Source organism: Corylus avellana, chromosome ca5, assembly GCF_901000735.1.
Source record: "Corylus avellana chromosome ca5, CavTom2PMs-1.0".
In the NCBI taxonomy this organism is placed as follows: Eukaryota; Viridiplantae; Streptophyta; class Magnoliopsida; order Fagales; family Betulaceae; genus Corylus; species Corylus avellana.
In genome coordinates, this window is record NC_081545.1 from 20737819 (window position 1) to 20758434 (window position 20616).

A 20616-nucleotide genomic window follows, 5' to 3' on the forward strand; every position below is an offset into this window, starting at 1 on the left:
GAACCCAGATTCAAACCCGTAACCAAATCCATATTCGAACCCAAATTCGAAACCCGATCCAAAACCGGATCCGACAATTGACCCGAACTAGCCTCAAGGACAGACCCGGATTCTCGACCAAAGGCAGTTTTTGCGAGGCCCAAAGAACCAAGCCTTTTCCTTCTACAATTGGGCTTCGGGGCTAATCCAGCCAAGACCCGATCCAATTTAGAAAGAACTTGCCCTAGATTCCTCATTAACCCAATAATACCAAAATTACCCTTCCTCTTCTTCACACTGCTTTGCCGCCGCCTGAGACCAAGGCGTAATCTCCAATGCAGAGCAATCCACGGCAAATCGCAGCTCACCATCAGAACCCATCTTAAAACAAGACGGCACCAGAAACAGATCGAGAAAGCTAGAAGAAATAACCTTCACTCCAGCAACTTTTGCTTCGACGCCATAGGCAGATCGAAGGACATCCACGAACGATCTCCCAGAATTTACATCCGAAGGAGCATCCAATAGACTCCCCGCCGTAGATGGAACCCCAAGATCTACCAACCTAGTCTTCTTAATCTAACCCGCCAACAGTTGCCGAAGCTCTCCCGCAATCGCCGCCAACCCCTCCCATAACGACCCACCAAAAGCCAAATGACTCCCTTGCGACCACCCTCACCGAAAACCGGCACCTCCAAAAACCTACCAGCCTTATTACCTCCCCCATGGACCATTGTAACCTTCTCTCCCTCACGATAAGATTTGGCGATTTCTTCCTTCGTCTAAGATTGAATCGCTGCCTCCACCGTATTCACCAACCACGACGAACATAGGTTGCTCGCGAAAATATACCCAACGAAGCCTTTTCTTCTTTCCCTCCAAACAAACGTTAGGACACCCATCCTTTGCCAAAAGGCAGAAGGTTTTAGCTTCAAAAGAGAAGATGCATTCCACGGAAATCTCGTCGGACCCTAGCGTGCAACGCCTATCGCGCCACCGCTAGGGCAAAGAAGAAAGAAACCCTAAAAATGATAAAGAGAAATTAAATATGAACAGTTAAAAAACTACAGCACATGCGTTGTAATTTTTTTTTTTTTACAACACCTAGGCCAAATCCAATTGATAAAAAGTAAATCCTGACAATATATTCAATGATTTGCCAGAAAACTTTAGTCAGTAAGAGATTGCAATAGCAAAGATTAAAATCATACCTATTATAGCTCAAGAAGGCATCTCCTACGGTTCCAGCAACCTTATTCCGAACCTTCCGAACACAAACCTGCAAGTACAATTAAAAAGTTCACGAAATAGACTCCAATGTGCAATAACAACAATAACAAATATAATACTCACTTGTACTCTATCGAGAGGCCCAGCCTCTGGATCCCGATTACGATGAATCACAATCCCATTGTCACATTTGTTTATAAAGTGTGCACTTCCGCTAATATCATACATACTAGGAGGACCCCCAACCCACTGGTGCAACTGTAAAACAAGGGGAGAAATTAGAAAAGAAAGAGATACTCTGGAGCATACCAGAGATGATGGAGGCCAACCTGTCTTGGATGTGCTACAAACCAAACATGGCAAGAGTGATGTTGAGCAAAGCGTTTGATTTTGGTAAGCATCTGACTCACATACTCTGTCTCGGTCCTGTCAAATAAATAGATTTTCAATGGAATGCAGCACAACATGACTGTCCAGAGCAGAATAGTCAGTGTGAGAAGAGATATCACTACAGATTTGAGGTTCACTCGTAACACTATACAGTCAGTGCATATACATTAAGAACCAGGAAACCAATGCAACAACTGCCATCAAGAACAGCAGCAAGGGTAGAAAGAAAACACCCAAAGTTCCGAAGTCTCTAAAAAACCATTCTGTTAGTTATCACACTGGTTGCCAAAGCAAAAATTACAGATGAGAACTTGAAACAAAACTTTCAAGCATCCTACTTCTGGGCAGAGCAAGACCCACAAGCAATTTGAAGGTATGTTAAATCACTACTTGTCCCAAAATCTTAAGCTGATAAAAAGAAGTAAATTTAATCATTTAATCATTACTTTAACAGAGGTATCTTCAAAAGGGCCTGATCACTAAGTTTCTTCCATTGTGAAGCTAAAAATCCAAGTCATGTTTAACTCATAAATAATGCTAAAGCCAAAGAAATTCAAGGCTCCATTCCATCTTGACGGATGAAAGCCATAACTTGATTTGAAATAGCGTGCGAATGAGCCGAGCTGATTGTGGAGCTGTTAAGGTCAGCTCAATGGCTATAAAGACTCAAAGCTGTCAAGCCAAAATATCTTTTTTTAAGCATCGACTTGATTGCTGCTTGGATGGCTCAAGACCTGTTCAACCTCTACTTTATAATGGAGGTTGTGTAGTCATCTATTATACAAGATTTGTCATATATCTAAAGGCTGTAGTTCAAAGACAAAAAAGATAAGCAGAAAGGAGTAAAGACGACAAGACATAATGGGAAGTTGTGCATCCGGCACAAGAAATTACACAAGTTAATTCTTTGCCATTTTTTATGTATGTTATGACATATACCACATAAAAGTTTCAAATCAAACTGCTAATGTAAAAGCCAAGAAAGCAAGAAAATATTATGCTTATGCCACAAGATTGTATGTTAACGAGCCCACACAGGTCAAGCTTGTGCCTGCTCATATGAAATAAGCTTAAAAGAGGACTTCAGTTTGGCTCATTAATTAAAGAAACAAGGCAGAACAAATACATTCTTGAGCTAAAACCAAGCTAGTTAAGAACAGCTCGGTCCATTGTCAGCCCTAATTTCGAGCAGTCATAAAGTACAGAATTCCACAGATGATAACAACTCATTACTCTTCACAAACCTCAAATTTCACATATTAATATGATACAGACCTACATGGGGCATCTATGACACTGCCCTCTATTACGCTTTTTTGGGTGTGATTCAAGCAGAAAATATGGTTGCCAGAAAATTAGATACCAGAAATATGACTATACATCATCTCATTATAATGTAAATGCTCGCTTAGGCACTTTTGGCATTACAAAGAGTTTGTAGGCAAAATATTACAGGGAAGAAGAATAGTGGAAAATAATGAATTTGTGGAAAACCACCAGAACACCAATTAACAACTGACAAATTAAGTAGAGCTGATGTGGTCATGCCAAAGTCTCATATACGAATTCACCATTAGCATTAGAATCTAGTCGAAGGTTTCACAAGGATGAGGAGAAGGGCAAGAAGGCATAAATTAAGTTTGCAAACTTCCGCCCCATTATTTGCTTGAAAGATCTATCCCAAGAGCTGATAGCACAAGATGAATTTGTAAAAGCTCAAACAAAGTCATATTCACCGCCCATATTTTCCTCAATTATACAGTCACAAACTACATCATCTGTATGGTCCACTTGCTTTGAAAGTATCCCAGGAAATATACAGTTTGATGTGACAAAAACCTAAAAAACAGATCTTAGTTAAAAGCATACAGCCTAACTAAAGGCCTCTCAAATATGAACAACTTACAATCTAAATGTATGGCCAACGCCAAAACATGAATTGAATCCATATAATTGAACCAAATAGATAAAACACTTATTAATGATTAGTAGCTACTTTTGGGGTCCATAGTTTGAACCTTTTGCCATCTTTCACAACAATCACTATCAGGCTAGCTCAATATGATAGATATTGAAAAGACTCACTGGTTTGCAGAACGCTGATGATCAATCTCATTGTAAGGATCAATTACAAGTCCACGCACACCATGCCTCAGAACTGCTGCTCTTGCAAGATCAAGAACCCATTTAATATTTGGAAGGGAATCATCCTCACACCTATAGCACAGCCACAAACATAACCAACATGAAAGTCATTTTCATAGGCAATAAAATGACATCAGTCTTAACCTAAAAGGCAATAATATGATCATACCTCAGCATACAAAAGCATCAAAGTTTTTGTTCAAGGACTTTTTCCGGTAAACTATTTTTTTTTAAGTGTTGATCCTGATTGCCATTATTATATTCAATGCTTTGTATATCAATAAGATTATAGAATGGCACTTCAGTATGCATAGAAAAGGATCGTCTTCCTCTGGAGTAGTAGTTATATACCACAGTTTTTAGCATAACTGCCCCATGCAAAATCATCTTTTGAGAAAACTGATCATCTTGAAATCAAAACTGTAGTGACAAACTGATAATGGCTCTTTAGAAAGACTAGTTTTGTTAATCTATAAATGCAAAAACCAGGGCAAGCACAACAGAAATATTGATACAAACCAGCCATGATCAAAAGAGGTTCGGTTGCAGTCTCCCACTGCATAATAACTCATAATAACATATAAGAACAGGTTACGTTCCCCTCTTGCCTGGACAATGGTCTTCAAATTTCTAGTTACCTTATGAGATAAAATGTATCACTCAACCATTGCTTCCCGTTCTCTAAGTCCTCAACAGTCATACGTTCAGCAGATCCACCATAACTACAGTTTAGCCAAGGATGCAATACAAAGTTAATGACACTCATATGAGTTATAAAATGTATGTAACTTAAATATTCAACAAATAAATGAACTATGAATGACAATAAGTTGGTTCATAGATGACTAACACTTGCAGGTTTTGATGGTAGGAGAATTCCATATAAAGACTAATTTTCGTTGTCAGCTATATTTTTTTTGATAAGTAATAACTAGTCTTATTAAAAGCGTAAGGCGCCCCTAAGCACACATAGAGTATACAAAAGGAATCACCTAACTAGAAAGGGAAAAGCGAACAAGAAAATCATCATAACTAATCGACAAAGGGGACACAAACATTGTAGTCCAAAGATACAACGTATGAAAGAAAGAGGATAAAATGTCCTCCAACGACCTCTCCAAGTACTCAAAGCACCTATTGTTCCTTTCCCTCCATAAACACTAAAAGAGGTGAGTACACACCATCTTCCAGACCACAGAACTCCTCCACCTTCCAGAAGACCACCAACAAGCAAACAAGTCGAAAACCCGTCTAAGCATAACCCAAGACATCCCAAAATGACTAAAGATGGCACTCCACAAAGCAAAAGCTACCTCAAAATGAAGAAGAAAATGGTCCACCATCTCCTCATTCCTATTACATGTGCAGTATTTGTTCATCACAATAATATGCCGCTTCCTGAAATTATCCAAGCTTAGGATCTTACCTAGAGCCGCCGACAATGCAAAAAAATACTACCCTCGAAGGAGCCTGCATCCGCCACACACTCTTACAAGGAATGCGACTACCTTCAGTACAATCCAAGGAGTAAACGGAGGACTTGACCTTGAAAAGGCCTCTTTTGGATGAAATCCACCACAATTTCTCTTCAACAACTAGAGAAAGGAAGCAAAGACCTCCACCTCCTAGTCATGCGCCTCTCTAGAAAAACTTACATTCCACAGCTTGGATCCACCCAAAAACTCCAAAGTAGCCGCAACTGAGGCATCCTTCGCACGAGCAATACTAAATAAAACTGGAAATGCTACCTTAAGAATTGTATCTCCACACCACATATCATGCCAAAAGTTAATCCTAGTCCCATCCCCCATCTTGTGTCTAGTAAAAACTTTGAGTGTCTCCCTCCCTTTCCTGATATGCTTCCTCAACTCCACCCCAAAGGCTCCTCTAGGCATAAGAACACACCACCCGCCCCAAAAGTTGCACCAAGCATCTCTCTCAATCCCATAGAACCACATCCATTTACCTAAAAAAGCGTAATTGAACACCATCAAATCTCCGATACCCAACCCTCCCTCAATAATCGAAGTGCAAACCTTCAACCAATTCACCAAGTGATATTTGAACTCTTCACCTATCCCACTTCATAAAAAATTGTGTTGTAACTTCTCTATGCACTTAGCAACATTCACCAAGATAGGAAAGAGAGACAAATAGTACGTGGGCAAATTAGAGAGGGTACTCTTGATAAGGGTGACCCTGCCACCCTTTGACAGATACAACATTTTCCACCTGACCAACCAATGTTCTAACTTCTTGATAACGTCATCCCAGATATGCTTAGCCTTATAGGAAGTCCCCAACGGAAGACCTAGATACTTCACCAGCAAAGTGGAAACCCCGCACCCTAAGATACCGGCTAAAATTCCCACTTGAGCCACATTCCCCACCGGAATTAAATCTGACTTGTCCAAATTAACCTTCAAACTGGAGGCAGCTTCAAACAGCAGGAACAAACTCCACAAAAACGCAACTGGGCGGGATGACCATTGCAAACAAATTAGGGTATCATAGGCAAACAGAGGATGAGAGAAAGTAGTATTGCAAACTTAAAAGCCTTCTAATAATCCCCCATTAACCGCAACAGAAATCATCCTACTCAATGCATCCCTTGTCTCAACCCCCGGGACCTACTAAAAAAACCATCAGGAGAGCCATTAACCAGAACCGCACTGAGGAAATACAATGAGCTATCCATGAGCACCATTTTCCCCCAAAGCCACACCTCCTTAGCAAATACAACAGAAAATCCCAGTTCACATGATCTTAAGCTTTCTCCAGATCCATTTGCAAATGACTTTTGGCACCCCAAATCTTAACTTACTATCAAGCCATTCATTGGCAATCAGAATTGGCTCTAGAATTTGCCTCCCTTAATGAAGGCACTTTGCAACTTGGAGATGATCTTATCCAATACCACCTTCAATCTATTTGCTAATACCTTAGCAATGATTTTGTAGATACCTCCCACAAGGCTAATTGGGCGGAAGTCTTTGAGATCGATAGCACCTGGATTGAGGCTTTGTTCAAACATACCTCCGGAATGAAAAGTACTAAACACCTTCATAATATCCACACTCAGAGCATCCCAACAAGCTTGGAAGAAAGCCATCGAAAAGCCATCAGGACCCGAAGCCTTATAGCCATTCATATTTGACTCTACCTTCCTTACCTTCTCTTCAAAACCTACCTCCAACCAACCAGCCTCAACCTCCAAAATGGAAGAATGATTATCACCAATCATAAGGATGTCTACGGAATTGTACCTTCTATTAGAATTCACTATGGAGTGAGAATTTAGTGCATTTATCACCTTTAACCACAACACCCAAGATTTTTGCCTCCAACTCATCTCCTCCATAAAAGTACACCTCTACCTTCTTCAATAACTCCTCCTCATCCAAGGCCTTACTTTCTTCATACACATCAAAAACCCAAAGATCTTCAAGAAGAATCCTCTTATTCCTACCAATATTGCCAAACACCTCCTCATTCCATTTCTTCAAATCCAACTTCAAAGCCTTGAGCTTGCGTGCAAGAACAAAACTTGCCGTACCTTGGAACACGTAAGAATCCCACCATTGTTTCACCAGATCCACAAACCCTTCCGCTTTAAGCCACATGTTTTTGAATTTGAACGGCCTACTCCCACTTGAAACGTCACCACACTCAAGGAGAATTGGGAAATGATCCAAAAAAAAGGTGGTAGCCTATTCTGCAAAACCCCAGGAAACCAAGCTTCCCAATCTAGGGAAACAAGAAATCGATCAATCCTAGACCACAAGGCAGGGTCATGAGAAATCGACCAAGTGAAAGAACCCCCAACAAGAGGAAGGTCTATCAGCACCGGATCATAAACAAAATCAAACTCCATCATAGCAGAATCCATACGAGCTCCACCCGATCTTTCACTACAAAAATGGGTTACATTAAATTCACCCCATAAACACCATGGCATGTTCCACCAATTGAGCACGCTAGCCAACTCATCCCAAAGAAGCCTTCTATCCCTATCAGAGTTCGGGCCATACACACCTGCAAAAGCCCAAACAAATAGATCCACAACATTCCTGAAGGTAACAGACATGGTGTAAACCCCTACACACTCTTCTACCTTCTGCACCACCCTATTATCCCACACGGTCAAGATGCCCCCTGAAGCCCCACTAGAATCCAAATAACACCAATCCACATGACTACGCCCCCATAAACTACGTAGAATGCTGCGCGACACACCCTGAAGCTTGGTTTCTTGAAGGCACACAATATCCACCTTACAATCTCTAAGCAGATTACTCACCCTCAGACGTTTATCCATCTATTTCAACCCTCTCACATTCCAAGAGAGAATCCTTGGCTTCATACAACTCCTGAATGACCCCTCGCCTTCCTTTTACCACGACTAGAAATTTTTTTTTTTTTTTTTTTTTTTGGCTAAGTAAATTGTATATATCAAAAAAAGAGCAATGCGCCTCTAAATACACAAGAAGGTATACATAAGTAGCCCAATTTAAACCCAAAGACAAAACCCAAGAAGACCCCAACCAAAAAACCCAACTAGTAACCACAACCAAACGGTAAAGCAAAGAAAGAACCCAAAAAACCCAAAGACAGAAGCCCACAACGGCCCACTACCAGCCCTAAAAAAAATCAAGCCCCTAATGCACCTCTGAAGAAAAGGAAAATGCATTTTTGGTCCCAACACAACCCCGCCGGCGATGGCACCCCTCCGGAGAAGGTATCTCTCTAGCCTCATAATTGATGGAGCATTCTAAATTCTTGAGTTCCCTCTTCCCTTTTACCTTAGAGGTATAGGGCTCCCGCTCTTCTTCAATTTTCGAAAAGAGATTTAAAAGACTTCTCATCACCTCCTTCACCATTAGACAGTCCCACACTGGAGGCAAATTTCACCGCATCTAGCACCACCTCCGAATAGTTCTCCACCCCCTTCTCTAAAGGTTCTACTACAACCTCGGCAAACAGCTCCTTGTTCTTATGCAACTACTTAGCAATCTTCTCCTTCACCCTCCGGGCATACCCTATTTGAGATTTAGAAACAGAGGAGTAAATTGGAGCACCACTCTCTGACATGCAAGGAAAAGGTTCGCTTATTCTCAAACCCAGCTCAGCCGCGTGCTTTTTCGAAGAAGAACAGATCTTTGAATCTTCGACTACAACCTTAGAACCCTTTGCCGACAATGAAGCCTCCTTTACTAAAGAGTATGATGACTAAGTACTAAAGGAGAAATATAAGTGGCTGTCCAAAGATACAAAGTGTTGAAGAAAAAAGATTTCATCTCCTCCCAAGTCCTCCCGCAGTCCTTAAAACATCTATCATTCCTTTCCTTCCAAAGACAACACAAAAAGCACAAAGGTACCATCTTCCATACAGCCGCACTATATAGACAATTACTATTCACAGTAGACAAAAAATCTATTGTCAAGAGACAGAAGATGTAAAATAGAAGCCAGTTAAGTCATTATTACTAAAAAAGTACCCAAGTCTAAAGAACAAAGAAGCATCGACCATCATGTATCATTGTGCCTTCACCATAAATTTCATTCCCTTCCCTAAATGTAAGGAAAACTCCCAAAAAGCCCCCTGCAACAAACTCCCTTGGTGTTGCCTAAACTAAGGGAAACCCAAGGGATGGGTAGCACTGTAGCTTCTCTTACCATTATTTTATTCAAAAAAAAAAAAAGAAGAAAAGGCTTTCTCTTTCCTTTCTTTCCTCTCTTTCCCCTAGCATTTATTTGAAAGAATATTTAAATAGCTTTCTTTTTCCTCTCACCCCTGTCAGTTATTTAAAAGAATATTTAAATAGTATAGGAAAAGGATATGAGAAGCTATTGAGAAGTCTATTCGAATAGGGAAGCAAAAACTAGTTTGGTTCCCTAAATTTAAGGAAAATCTAAGAAAAATTGTTGCTAGTGCTCTTAAAGTGCATCCTAAGCAACCTAGACAGATTGCAAGAGGTGAAAAAGAGTTTTTTTTTTTTTTTTTTCCTTTCTCTTGTTTGGGAAGGTTGTTGTAGGTTGCCAGGCAATCTGTGCATTTCCAATGGTAATCTTAATGGCACTAATAAAACAACTAATTTTAGAAACACCATCTTTTTAAGCAATAATTAATGATATTAAACCAAACTCACCTTGCATTAAAGAAAGGCTTCTTTATGTGTTTCTCCAAAAGTTTCCTTGCATGATCCCGAACCTAAAGATCGCCGAATGGAGAGGGATTGAGATGAACAAGGATACAAAAGAGTACCAAAGAGAAGCAGGACAAGTATCAAAAGTTTAAAAGAATATTTAATATATGCCTTAGAATACTTTACCCAATTGGGCAACCCTAAGAAAAAAGTCAGAATTAACAAATTTCAAGTAAAGAGTAAGAGTATGACCACACACACACACAAAAAAAAAAAAGGTACAATATCTTTCTTTCTAAGAAGGATACTCCCATACTACTCCCAGAGTTCCTGGCATAACCATGTCACAGGTAAAAGGAGTAGCAGAAAGACTGTCACCAAGATATAGATATAGATAGTAAGATCAGTACTTATTAAGTTTATATGATTCATACACATTTAATACAATCTTAAAAGGAAGGAATAGCAAAACAGATAGCTTTTAAGTGCAAGGACAATAATAAATCATTATGAACACACCACAAAAGAGTGGTAGCCCCCAGGGAAGGGGGGAGAGAAGGAAAGCAATTAATCAGACAATGTTTGTGCCAATGGTAGGATCAATCAAAAAAAAAATTATTCATCAACCAGCATCTCAACCAAGTTCAGGTAATTGGGTGACATAAAAGTACTTGTATATGTTGTCTTGAGAGAAATTCCTAGAATAAGAGTTATCAAAGGTGCCATACAGCTAAAATACAGAATAATACAGTGAAGAGTTTGTCAAAGATTTAATATGATAAATTCAACAACATATACAATGCTTTCAAACAATTCTTCTGATTGTCCAAGTGACACTCTCTACAAGCATCGAGTGCAAGACCCCGCAGTAAAAAGTTACCACACATAAATAGAAACATAAACCGAGATCAGAAGATCCCATATAGCAAATAAATATGAAGTCAAATTTGACCATAAACTACCTTACCTTGTTCTCCATAGAGCAAAGAGCAAATTTCCAACCAGTACTTTCATTAAGATTGCACAAGAGAGCATCAATCCACTCACTCTTGCCTGAATTAGGAACCCCAGTTACTATAGTCAACTCTCCTGGCACAACCTGTTTAAAATATTCAAATTTAGAACAAGAGTAGAATGCATCCCCACCACTACTCATCAACACAACCACACATCCATTCAGGCTAGTTATTTGCACTGATCTATATAGAAAATATAAAGGGAAGAACTCCCTTGATGGACATAAAAAGATAAGCAATCACACACTTTCCAAACTCCAAATAGCCAGTATGTTCTAAACAACTCATCTAACTGATCATCAAAGAAATCTTAAAAATGGGTGGGTGGTGTTCTAGTGAGGTTAATGGGTCGCATGGGGTTGGTCTTTGGAAATTCATCAGGAAGGGTCGGGGGGAATTCTCTAGATACACTAGATTTGAGGTAGGGGATGGTTCCAAGATTAGCTTTGCATGATGTGTGATGTTGGAAGCAGGCCCTTAAGGCAGCATTTCCGAAATTATTCAGTTTAGCTCGCTTCAAAGACGCTTATATGGCAGATCCTTTACGGCTTTCTATTGCATCTCATCAGTGGAAAATTAATCGTAGCGGTGCCGGATTGGGAGGTGGATGTATTCACCATGTTTTCCAATTTATTGTATTCCTTCAGATTGAGATGAGGTAGTGAGGACAAATTGTGTTAAGCCCCTTCCAAGAGAGGGTTATTTGATGCCAGATCATTCTATAATATCCTTGTTCCCCATGACAGCGACCCCTTCCCTTGGAGGAGTATTTGGCATAATAAGTTTCCCTCGAGAATCATGTTCTTTGTTTAGTCGGCAGCTTTAGAGGTAGTGAGGACAAATTGTGTTAAGCCCCTTCCAAGAGAGGGTTATTTGATGCCAGATCATTCTATAATATCCTTATTTCCCATGACAGTGACCCCTTCCCTTGGAGGAGTATTTGGCATAATAAGTTTCCCTCGAGAATCATGTTCTTTGTTTAGTCGGCAGCTTTAGAGAATAACTTAAGGAAACGGCGTCTCATAATGGTAAACGGGTGTTGCATGTGCAAGAAGAATGGGAAATCTATAGATCACCCCAAACTCCATTGTGAGAATGCTTATGTCTTATAGAGATATATCTTCGGCCTTTACGAGTTAAAGTGGGTAATGCCTAGGCAGGTGGTGGATCTCTTCAATTGTTGGGGAGGGCAGTGTTGCCCTTCTCAAAGGATAGCAATGTGAAAGATGATCATTTCTTACTTAATGTGGTGTATTTGGAGAGTGATAAATGATCGTAGTTTAGAGGATTGTGTGAGAACATTTGTGGAACTAAAGGCCTTTTTCTTCAAAACTCTATACCACAGGACAGCCGCCTTTTAGTGTGTCCATGTTACTAGCTTCAATGATTTTCTTGATCTTTTTTCCTTGTCTATTTAGGTGTCTCTTTTGTATGATACCTATGTATTTGGGTTACACCCTTTCACTTATTGAGAAAATTCATTTACTTATCAAAAGAAAAAAAATATATATATATATTCTTGGAACATTTTTCAACAATTGACAAGGAAAAGAGTATTAAAACGACAAATGAACTCACTTCTTATTACGTACCATCAGTAGTTTCAAATTCATAAATCTCTTTCAGACCTTAATTATAGAAAATCACCAAACCAACTAGAGTTTGGAGACTTAGGCCAGACAAGGGGGGTTTAGAAACCCAGAACTGGCATCATATGAGGTTCTTCTCAAATCAGGTATTCAGTTTATACACAAACTACTACGAATAAAAGTTATTACTGCACATAATCCAGTATGTTTTAATATATATTTTTTTTTCTGATAAGTATGTTTTAATGTATATATATATTCCATTTAACAACCTTAAGCATAAATCAACGTCAAGTTTATTTTTCTTAATTTCAACTAATTACAGTTATAAAACGTAGCCACTGAATTGGCAGAATAAGAAGATTTATAGGTCCCAAATTCAGCTATGCATTATGCAATATGTACTTCAGCCAGAAACTATATAGACAAAAGAGAAATTCTACAGGAGACACTCATTGGCTTTACAATGGTCAAGGATGTCTTGCCAACAAAGGTATAGACTAGACAAGAAACAACTAATTTTTCAACTTAATAAAATGGAATCTTGCAAAAGATAGAATTCAAGCTTCAAATGTTCTCCTTTTGGTAAGACCAAACTTTGAACATTTCAATTTGAAAAAATAAATAAATAAATCTCTTAGGTGGAGAACCCAAACCTAATATAAAAATCATGTAGCCCTATAATCAAAAGGAATCATGAGGTTAAGTTGTAATCATGTAAAAATTACAAATATGGTCACTGGCGAATACCTTAAATCTGAAAAGTTTAACAAATGGTACACAAATCATTACTTCTTTTTTTTCTTTTTGGCCACCATAATCACATAGTGTTATAGCCACAAAATGCACATATACTTTATATATTTCATAATGCAGGTTTCTACTTACATTATATAACTCGTTCAAAGACCTCCACCCAGTTGGGATACCAAACTCATATCCATGAGTTCGGTGATAGTATGCATCAATTTCATCAAAGTAGTTTCTAAAGTTGAACAATCCACGTATAGGGTATAATTCAGCATTCTCAATTACTTCCTTCAGTACATCAGCGCCCAAATTCATGAGAACCTGTGAGCAAAATTACTAGGGATAAGTATAGAGATATTAGAGCAAAATAACCAAGATAATAACTTAAAATGTCTCTTCAGAACAAATTTCCATGTGAGGAACTTCAAAAAGTCAGATATGCTACAACATGCAGCAAGAGAAACAGAAAAGTTTTATCCTAAAAACTAACTCAAATCTTATTATAGTAAAAAAATATTAGAGTGCATTTGGTTAATATTTCTAAAAGTGTCTTCAAAAATGAAATATGAGAAGTGTCATGTGGGGTCCATATTTGAAAACTTACTTGGATAACTATGTTTTGAAAGTGTTTCTCAAAGAAAAAAAAAACTAAAAAGGGAAACTACACTTACTGCCCTCAATCTACTACCCTATTTGCAATGTCCCCCAATTCCTTCAATTGGTTTCACATACCCTACCAATCTACCAATCTACCACTCAATTTGCATTGCTCCCCCCCTCCCTTCGTGAGGAAATTTTGTTAAGTTAGATGGCAAGCACATCTCACGACCTACACGTGATGTAAAATATCCATTATGCCCCCATGAAATTTATATATATACAATTATACCCTTAATTTAGTTTATACAAAAACTCGCTTGCAGGTGACCAACAGCCAAGCATTCGGTCTCGCGCAACCTACAGCCTAGTAGTGGTTCACGAGTTTTCTATATACAATTATACCCTTAATTTAGTTTTTTATTGCTTTTTCGTTTTTTCTAAAACTTTTGCCTTTTTCTACATTTTTTATCTTATACAAGGTATTTTTGTGATGTTGGGTCGCATGAAATATCCATTATACCCCTCCGTTAGGGTTTAACAAAATCTTAACAAAAGTGGGACTTTGCAACCAAGCGTGGTAGATTGGTAGGGTACATTAAACAAATTGATGGATTGGAGAACATTTGTAGTTTCCCCAAACTGAAAAGTGTTGAATGAAATATTGAAAACAATTTTTCCAAAACACAAAGAAAGCAAAGAAATACGGAAAATTGCTAAATCACTCCCGGAATTTTGAGCATTTATCCAATCGCCCCATGAGTTTCTAATTTTTTTTTTTTTTTTTTTTTTGACGAATCCCATACAGATGATTTCATCAAAAAATTACAACTATACTCTTTTCCAAAAAAAAATTAACAAAAAAAAAAAAAACCACACTAACAAAGGAGTGCACTCGTGGCCACCCCTACTGACACAAGCAGCCACCCTCTCTCACAGCCACCCATTTCCACAAGGGGTGGACCCACTCCTCTGATAGAAGGGTGACTCAGGGGGTGCCCCCTTTGTCAAAGGAGAAAGGTGGGGAGAGGAGACCCACCTTCCCCACCTCCAGTGAAGGGGCAGCCTCCACAAGCCTCCACCTTTTTTTCCCCCTAGGTAAAGGTCAGCCTCCCCTTGTTACTATACATGAAAGATTAAACAATTTCAAAGGTGTTTTCAACTTGTTTTTTAAAAACTGAGCAAGTGCTTTAAAAAAAAAAAAAAAAAAAAAAAAAAAATTCTAATATGAAGATAGGGGAGGTTTTCTAAAAGTTATTTTATTTTCTTCTAAAAAGTGTTCTGTATTATGTGTTTTGAAAATGAAAACTGAAAAGAGCTTTCTATGGTGACCACATCTGAAAACTTGTTTGAATAACTATGTTTGAAAAGTATTTTCAGAGTATAAAAAGTGTAGACGTTTTTTGAAAGTCCAACCAAACACGCTCTAAATTTTATATTGATGCATCTTTTAAATGAAATTCCCACTACTCTGCCTGGGTGCTTCATGCATTACAATTATTTGCGAAAGGCCTTTAGTCAGTCATCAAGGGTACTTGTAATGAGCTAAAGATAAAATTCAAAATATAATATAATATTCAATGAATTTCAGTCACTAATTACATACATATACATATATTAATAACTGACCTCATTCGCATCTTTAAAATGGTCTACTTCATTTTTCTTTGGCCATTTTACACGCCAGCATCTGCAACCATACGGTCAACAGAAGGTTATTCTTAAGAAGCCTTCTGGAGATTGTTTCAGATTTATGGTAAAAAATGATATCCGGAAACATTCATGTGAACCTTTCCCTTCCAAGGCGGCGTGCAAGCTCTTCAGCTAAAGCTTGACCAGGTAGATCCCCATCAGTGGCAAGTATAATGCGTGATGCCTATCAATATCAATAAATTAAGAAAAACAAAGCCTTATAAAATTACAAGTTCTAATTAAAAAAGCAGACCTATATCAATCAACCTGCTGTAAGTACTCTTTGCAGTTCCACAGATACTGATACTTTGTGTCCTAGTTTACAAAATACAAAGAAAGGCATCAGATGGAAATTTAAACAGGGGCTGATATTACAACTATCCAATGACAAGAATGCAGCACAAACACATATATAGAGACAGCTTGTGAATGTAAATTAAGGGAGATATATCTCTCCATATGAATGAAGCTTATACTATATTCTTCTCATTCATAAAAGAACACAAGCAGCAAAAGTGAAGCTTATGGTACTGCAAATAAAAATAATAGGGATAAATTACACAAACTCCCTCAAGGTTTGGAGGAATATTTACTTCCTATTTTCAAAGTGACATTCCAACCCCAGAAGTTTGTAATCCATATTACAGGTACACCGTTACAACCATTCATCTGCCATTACAAACTACAAAATACTCTTTTCCAAATTAAATTCTCGTCCACATTAACCTCAGATAATGGTTACTAACTACTTTTGTTAAATGACAAGGAAAATTAGGGAAAACACTTAAAAAAACATTAGAGGGACAAAATGTCATTTATAAAAATAGGAGATATGTCCAAGTCGGAGTAATTTACAAAATAATGAACATATATAGATGTAGATGTTGAAGTATGTGTTGTATCTATTAAGATAATTTTTTGAAAATAAATCCTCTTCCTTGAAAGAAATATGCCTCATGGGAGTATATCTGACATTTCGGCACACTTCAAAGTCAAGCACCAAGTTGATATTGGTTGAGTACCTCCACATACACTTTCTTAACAGAAACATGACTAGACTTAACAATCATAAAAATATTAATTCAACTGACATCTCAGAATTTTAAGGACGACGAAGACCTTTTCTTCAGGTGGCAACTCCTTACTGGAAACTGATGGAGGGGCACCATCTGGAACACTCACACAATTAAAGAACCCAGCTTCTTCCATCGCAAGCTTGTCCATTTCACCTTCAACCTATACTGATTAAGTTAAATAATGAATATGAGGCGATATCATCATGATTTCACCTAATATGACAGAAGAATGGAAGACATACAATGATGATTTCACTTTTTCCTTGAATATCATCGAGCCCATAAAAAATTTTTTCAGTGTCTGCTTCCTGAAATAAAAGCATAAAAATAAGAAAATCAATTCATTTCTACTTCAAATATCAAAAGAAGAAATACATGGGTAAGGGGAAATATAAAAAACATTAGAATTTCAAGTCCATGTTTAGTACAAGGTAGAAGGTCCAACTGCAACATAGTTAAAAGTTCACAGACCTAAGTAAACAGATAATAACATTTAATTATTTTCTGGAGTCCCTTTTCCACAAAAGGCTCCTGATTAGACTACCATAGTCAGCAGACGGCTCCCACTCAGATATTTCACACCAATTAGAAGCTTTCATCATCCAATTATCAGGCTTTTGAGCAAATGAGATTTCCTTGAAAGAATTTCACCTATTGGACGTTTGACCAAACGGTCTAAAAGACGGTTATAATATATAATAGGACAAATATCAAATAACCACCATGTGCTATGGCCAGTTCTTATTTTAAGACCTCGCTTTTCAATCTTTCTTTATTTCATTACCTCGAGCTATCCAAATTTTGAAATACATGTCCTCCACTTTCCATAAATTGATAATAGAAAGCGTGTACAAATACAATTATGCTCCCAATTCAAATTACAATTTTCTGTCGAGCTCCTTGGCAGATTTGGACCTCCTCCATTGTTCTCCACAGCCATGGTGGCTAACATTGAGGTTCGACCTCCATGGCTGTCGAGAGCCAGCCATGGAGGTCAGCCTCTATGGCTGTTGAGAGCCAGGAGGTCCAACCCCCACCTCCATGGTGGCCAAGGAGTTGGACCAAAGCCATAAAGGGCCATGGCCATTGAGGTACCTTCATGGCCAAAGCGGACCAGGGAGGAGGTCCAACCTCCAGGGTGGCCATGGCCACCATTGATGGGTAATGCCAACCCAGCTACAGAGACCTTTTTTATCTTGTTCTTTTTCTTTTTCTTTTTATCTTTTTTTCTTGTTTTTAGCTTTCTCATCTTAACTGTATAATTGTAATCTCATATGTTTTCCATTATCGATTTGTCAGAAAATGGGGCAGGCTGTACATTGCAAAAGTGGGATAACCTACGGTAGTGAAATTATAAAAAAAATTAAAAACCGAGGCCATTAAATAAATATCGGCCAAGGTGATTATTTGATATCTTTCCAAAATATCATGTTATAACATCAAGCATGCTTTTTTTACACTCACCGTATAAAACATTCCATGTTAATTATTGATTTAGATAGCTAGAGTAACAAGTATTGCTCAAACCTGCCAAAACTTCTTGTTGACATCCCGATACTTGCAACCAACAAGCATTTTATTTCGCCAATAAGTAAATGCAATTGCTATCTGCCAATAAAATTTCACTAGCAATCAGAAAAGACAATCATTGTCACAATTAGACTAAAGCAACCAGAATTGTATATTTTCCATGTGAACAGAAATAAGCTTGTCCAGAGTTTGCCATATAGAACTGAGCTTTCATGCTTTCAGTTTCACATGATAAAAACTACACTCTTTTCTCTTCACAATGGACAAGAATCAAAGTGCCATTTTCTTTGAAATCAACAGATGAGCTTATTTTCTTTTTTCCCCCCTTTAATTTTCTTCACCTTAAGTATCAATTCTAATAACTCATTGTTCAGAAAACTAACAATGTCATATACGCTACTGGGGAGTTGGATTCTAAGAAATGAAACCAGACAGATGATCCAAACAAGCCACACCATCAACCCCTTTCCTCGCACTCAGTCAATAAAATTAGACTTTCTAAATATTCCATACTCATCAAATGTAGCTAATGTAATCATAATTCACCAAATGGACTAAATTCTTCATATAATATAGATATCATGTACAGGATCCTAATGGTAGTTATGCCTCCATACATCAACTGATCTAGTTTTTTGCTCTTTTTTATAAGTGGAACTTCTATGGACCAGTTATTCAAATCATTATAATGCGCACATAAATATCATTTTCTAATCTAGACACAACAAAGGTCAATGATATGATATCAGGTTTCCTTTCAATTCAGTAGTGCCATGGACCTGATCACCATATCTCTTCTGCATTACACCGTTTCTCTGCAGTGTTCCCTCTGTTATTGATCGCTCGGCGAGATAACCAACTAGCTGAAATAAGACAAATAAGATTATATTCAGTACATTGAGTAAGGCAAACAAAATAAATCTACTGAGAAGGTAGCAGGTGAGACCATCACAACCTAGTAAAATCTATTCTCAGACTTGAAAGAAAAACAAGCATGTCTAACGCATAAGGAAGATTTTTCATCATATAGGAGAGGGGCTATGATTTTACAATGCTTGCATTGCATACATTTATAGCCTTATAACATGCAGTAAGCATAAAATAAAAGCAAACATGACAGATATTTGGCAATCAACTTTTACTACTTAATTCATCAAATTAGATATAAATCATTGAAGATAAACTCAAGTGCTAAGAGCCTTGGTCATGGTGGCATCCTCATCAGGTCTAAGGTTCAAATCCCCTAGGGTGCGAACAATTCCTTGGGGCCAAGTCCGCCGGCGAAGCCGGAGTCTAACTCAATCCATGTAAGAGAGCGCTTTGCACGGGTCTGAAGTTTGCATGACAAGGGTGGATACACAAAGTGGCCCTGCCTTGGAGAGTTTCCCGTCATCAAAAAAAATAAAAGGATAAAGAACTAAGGATATTTCCTCAAACTAAACATGCTAGGACAAGCTAAATGGTAAACAACAAATCATAGTAAGTGGAATGGAAAAACTAGTCATGTGTATATATTGAAACCCTCGTCGGGGACCTGCCTTCTATTCAGTATTCCATAGTACCAAAATTGAAAGATAAGCATACTAACAAAATAAGAAATGCTTCTTATAGATAGGTAATATATTACAAATTTCTTTTATGCCATATCTAGCTATTGTACATGCTCGACCAAAGAAAAAGGGTCTAAGAATGTGGTTACCACAAAGACTTCCATAAAGAACAATGGGTAACATACTCATTCAACAATGCTGTCAGACAAGTTAGTCATACAAGGTTTCAAAGAAAAGGTTTTATTTTTTTTAATAAGTAATATTGTATATATCAAAAAGAGCAGAAGGGCACAACCCTAATACACAGAAAGTGTACAAGAGGACACCTAAGTAAAAGGAGAAAAGAGAACGAGAAAGTCAATAAAACTAATCACTAAGGGAGCTAACAAGCAATTGTCCAAGTAAAGAGAGTAAAAAAGAAAAAGAACTTGAGCTCCTCCAAAGTCCTCTCTTGGTTTTCGAAATTTCTTTTCCCTCCACATGCTCCACATAAGGTAAAAAGGAACCATCTTCTACACGACAACACTCCGAGAGCAACCACCAGTCCACCAGTAGGCAAACAAATCTGCCACGCGATAAGGCATAACCCAAGAGAATCCAAAGCAACTGAAGATGGCATTCCATAAGACATTGGCGACCTCACAATGGAAGAGAAGATGATCAACGGACTCCCTGCTCAGTTTGCACAAGCAGCACCTATTAACCACGATGAGATGTCTCTTCCTAAGGTTATCCATGGTAAAAATCTTCCCTAGAGCCGCTGACCAAGCCAAAAAAGCCACTTTATTGGTCCTCCAAATACATTTCCAAGGGAAAGGAAGACCGTCTTTACAAGCAAGGATCTTGTAAAGGATCTAACATCAAACTTCCCTTTGCAAGATAGGGCCCACCAAAGCTTGTCCTCCACTTCCCTTCTCGCTCTATGG

The 20616-nt window shown here is 38.1% G+C and overlaps 1 protein-coding gene across 2 annotated transcripts in view; it reads right to left on the minus strand.

Moving 5' to 3' along the window:
* Positions 1 to 1190: 1190 nt before the first annotated feature.
* The window catches only part of LOC132183209 (twinkle homolog protein, chloroplastic/mitochondrial-like), a gene marked incomplete at its 3' end in the record, with an annotated part of 28619 nt that continues 9193 nt past the window's right edge, over positions 1191 to 20616 (minus strand). For both annotated transcript variants that reach the window (XM_059596612.1, XM_059596611.1), the window contains 15 exon segments: positions 1191 to 1258; positions 1333 to 1467; positions 1539 to 1635; positions 3685 to 3816; positions 4383 to 4466; positions 9894 to 9955; positions 10858 to 10989; positions 13384 to 13566; positions 15472 to 15532; positions 15633 to 15718; positions 15802 to 15849; positions 16654 to 16770; positions 16853 to 16918; positions 18138 to 18218; positions 18920 to 19003. In XM_059596612.1, the coding sequence (XP_059452595.1) occupies positions 1191 to 1258; positions 1333 to 1467; positions 1539 to 1635; positions 3685 to 3816; positions 4383 to 4466; positions 9894 to 9955; positions 10858 to 10989; positions 13384 to 13566; positions 15472 to 15532; positions 15633 to 15718; positions 15802 to 15849; positions 16654 to 16770; positions 16853 to 16918; positions 18138 to 18218; positions 18920 to 19003 (1436 nt within the window).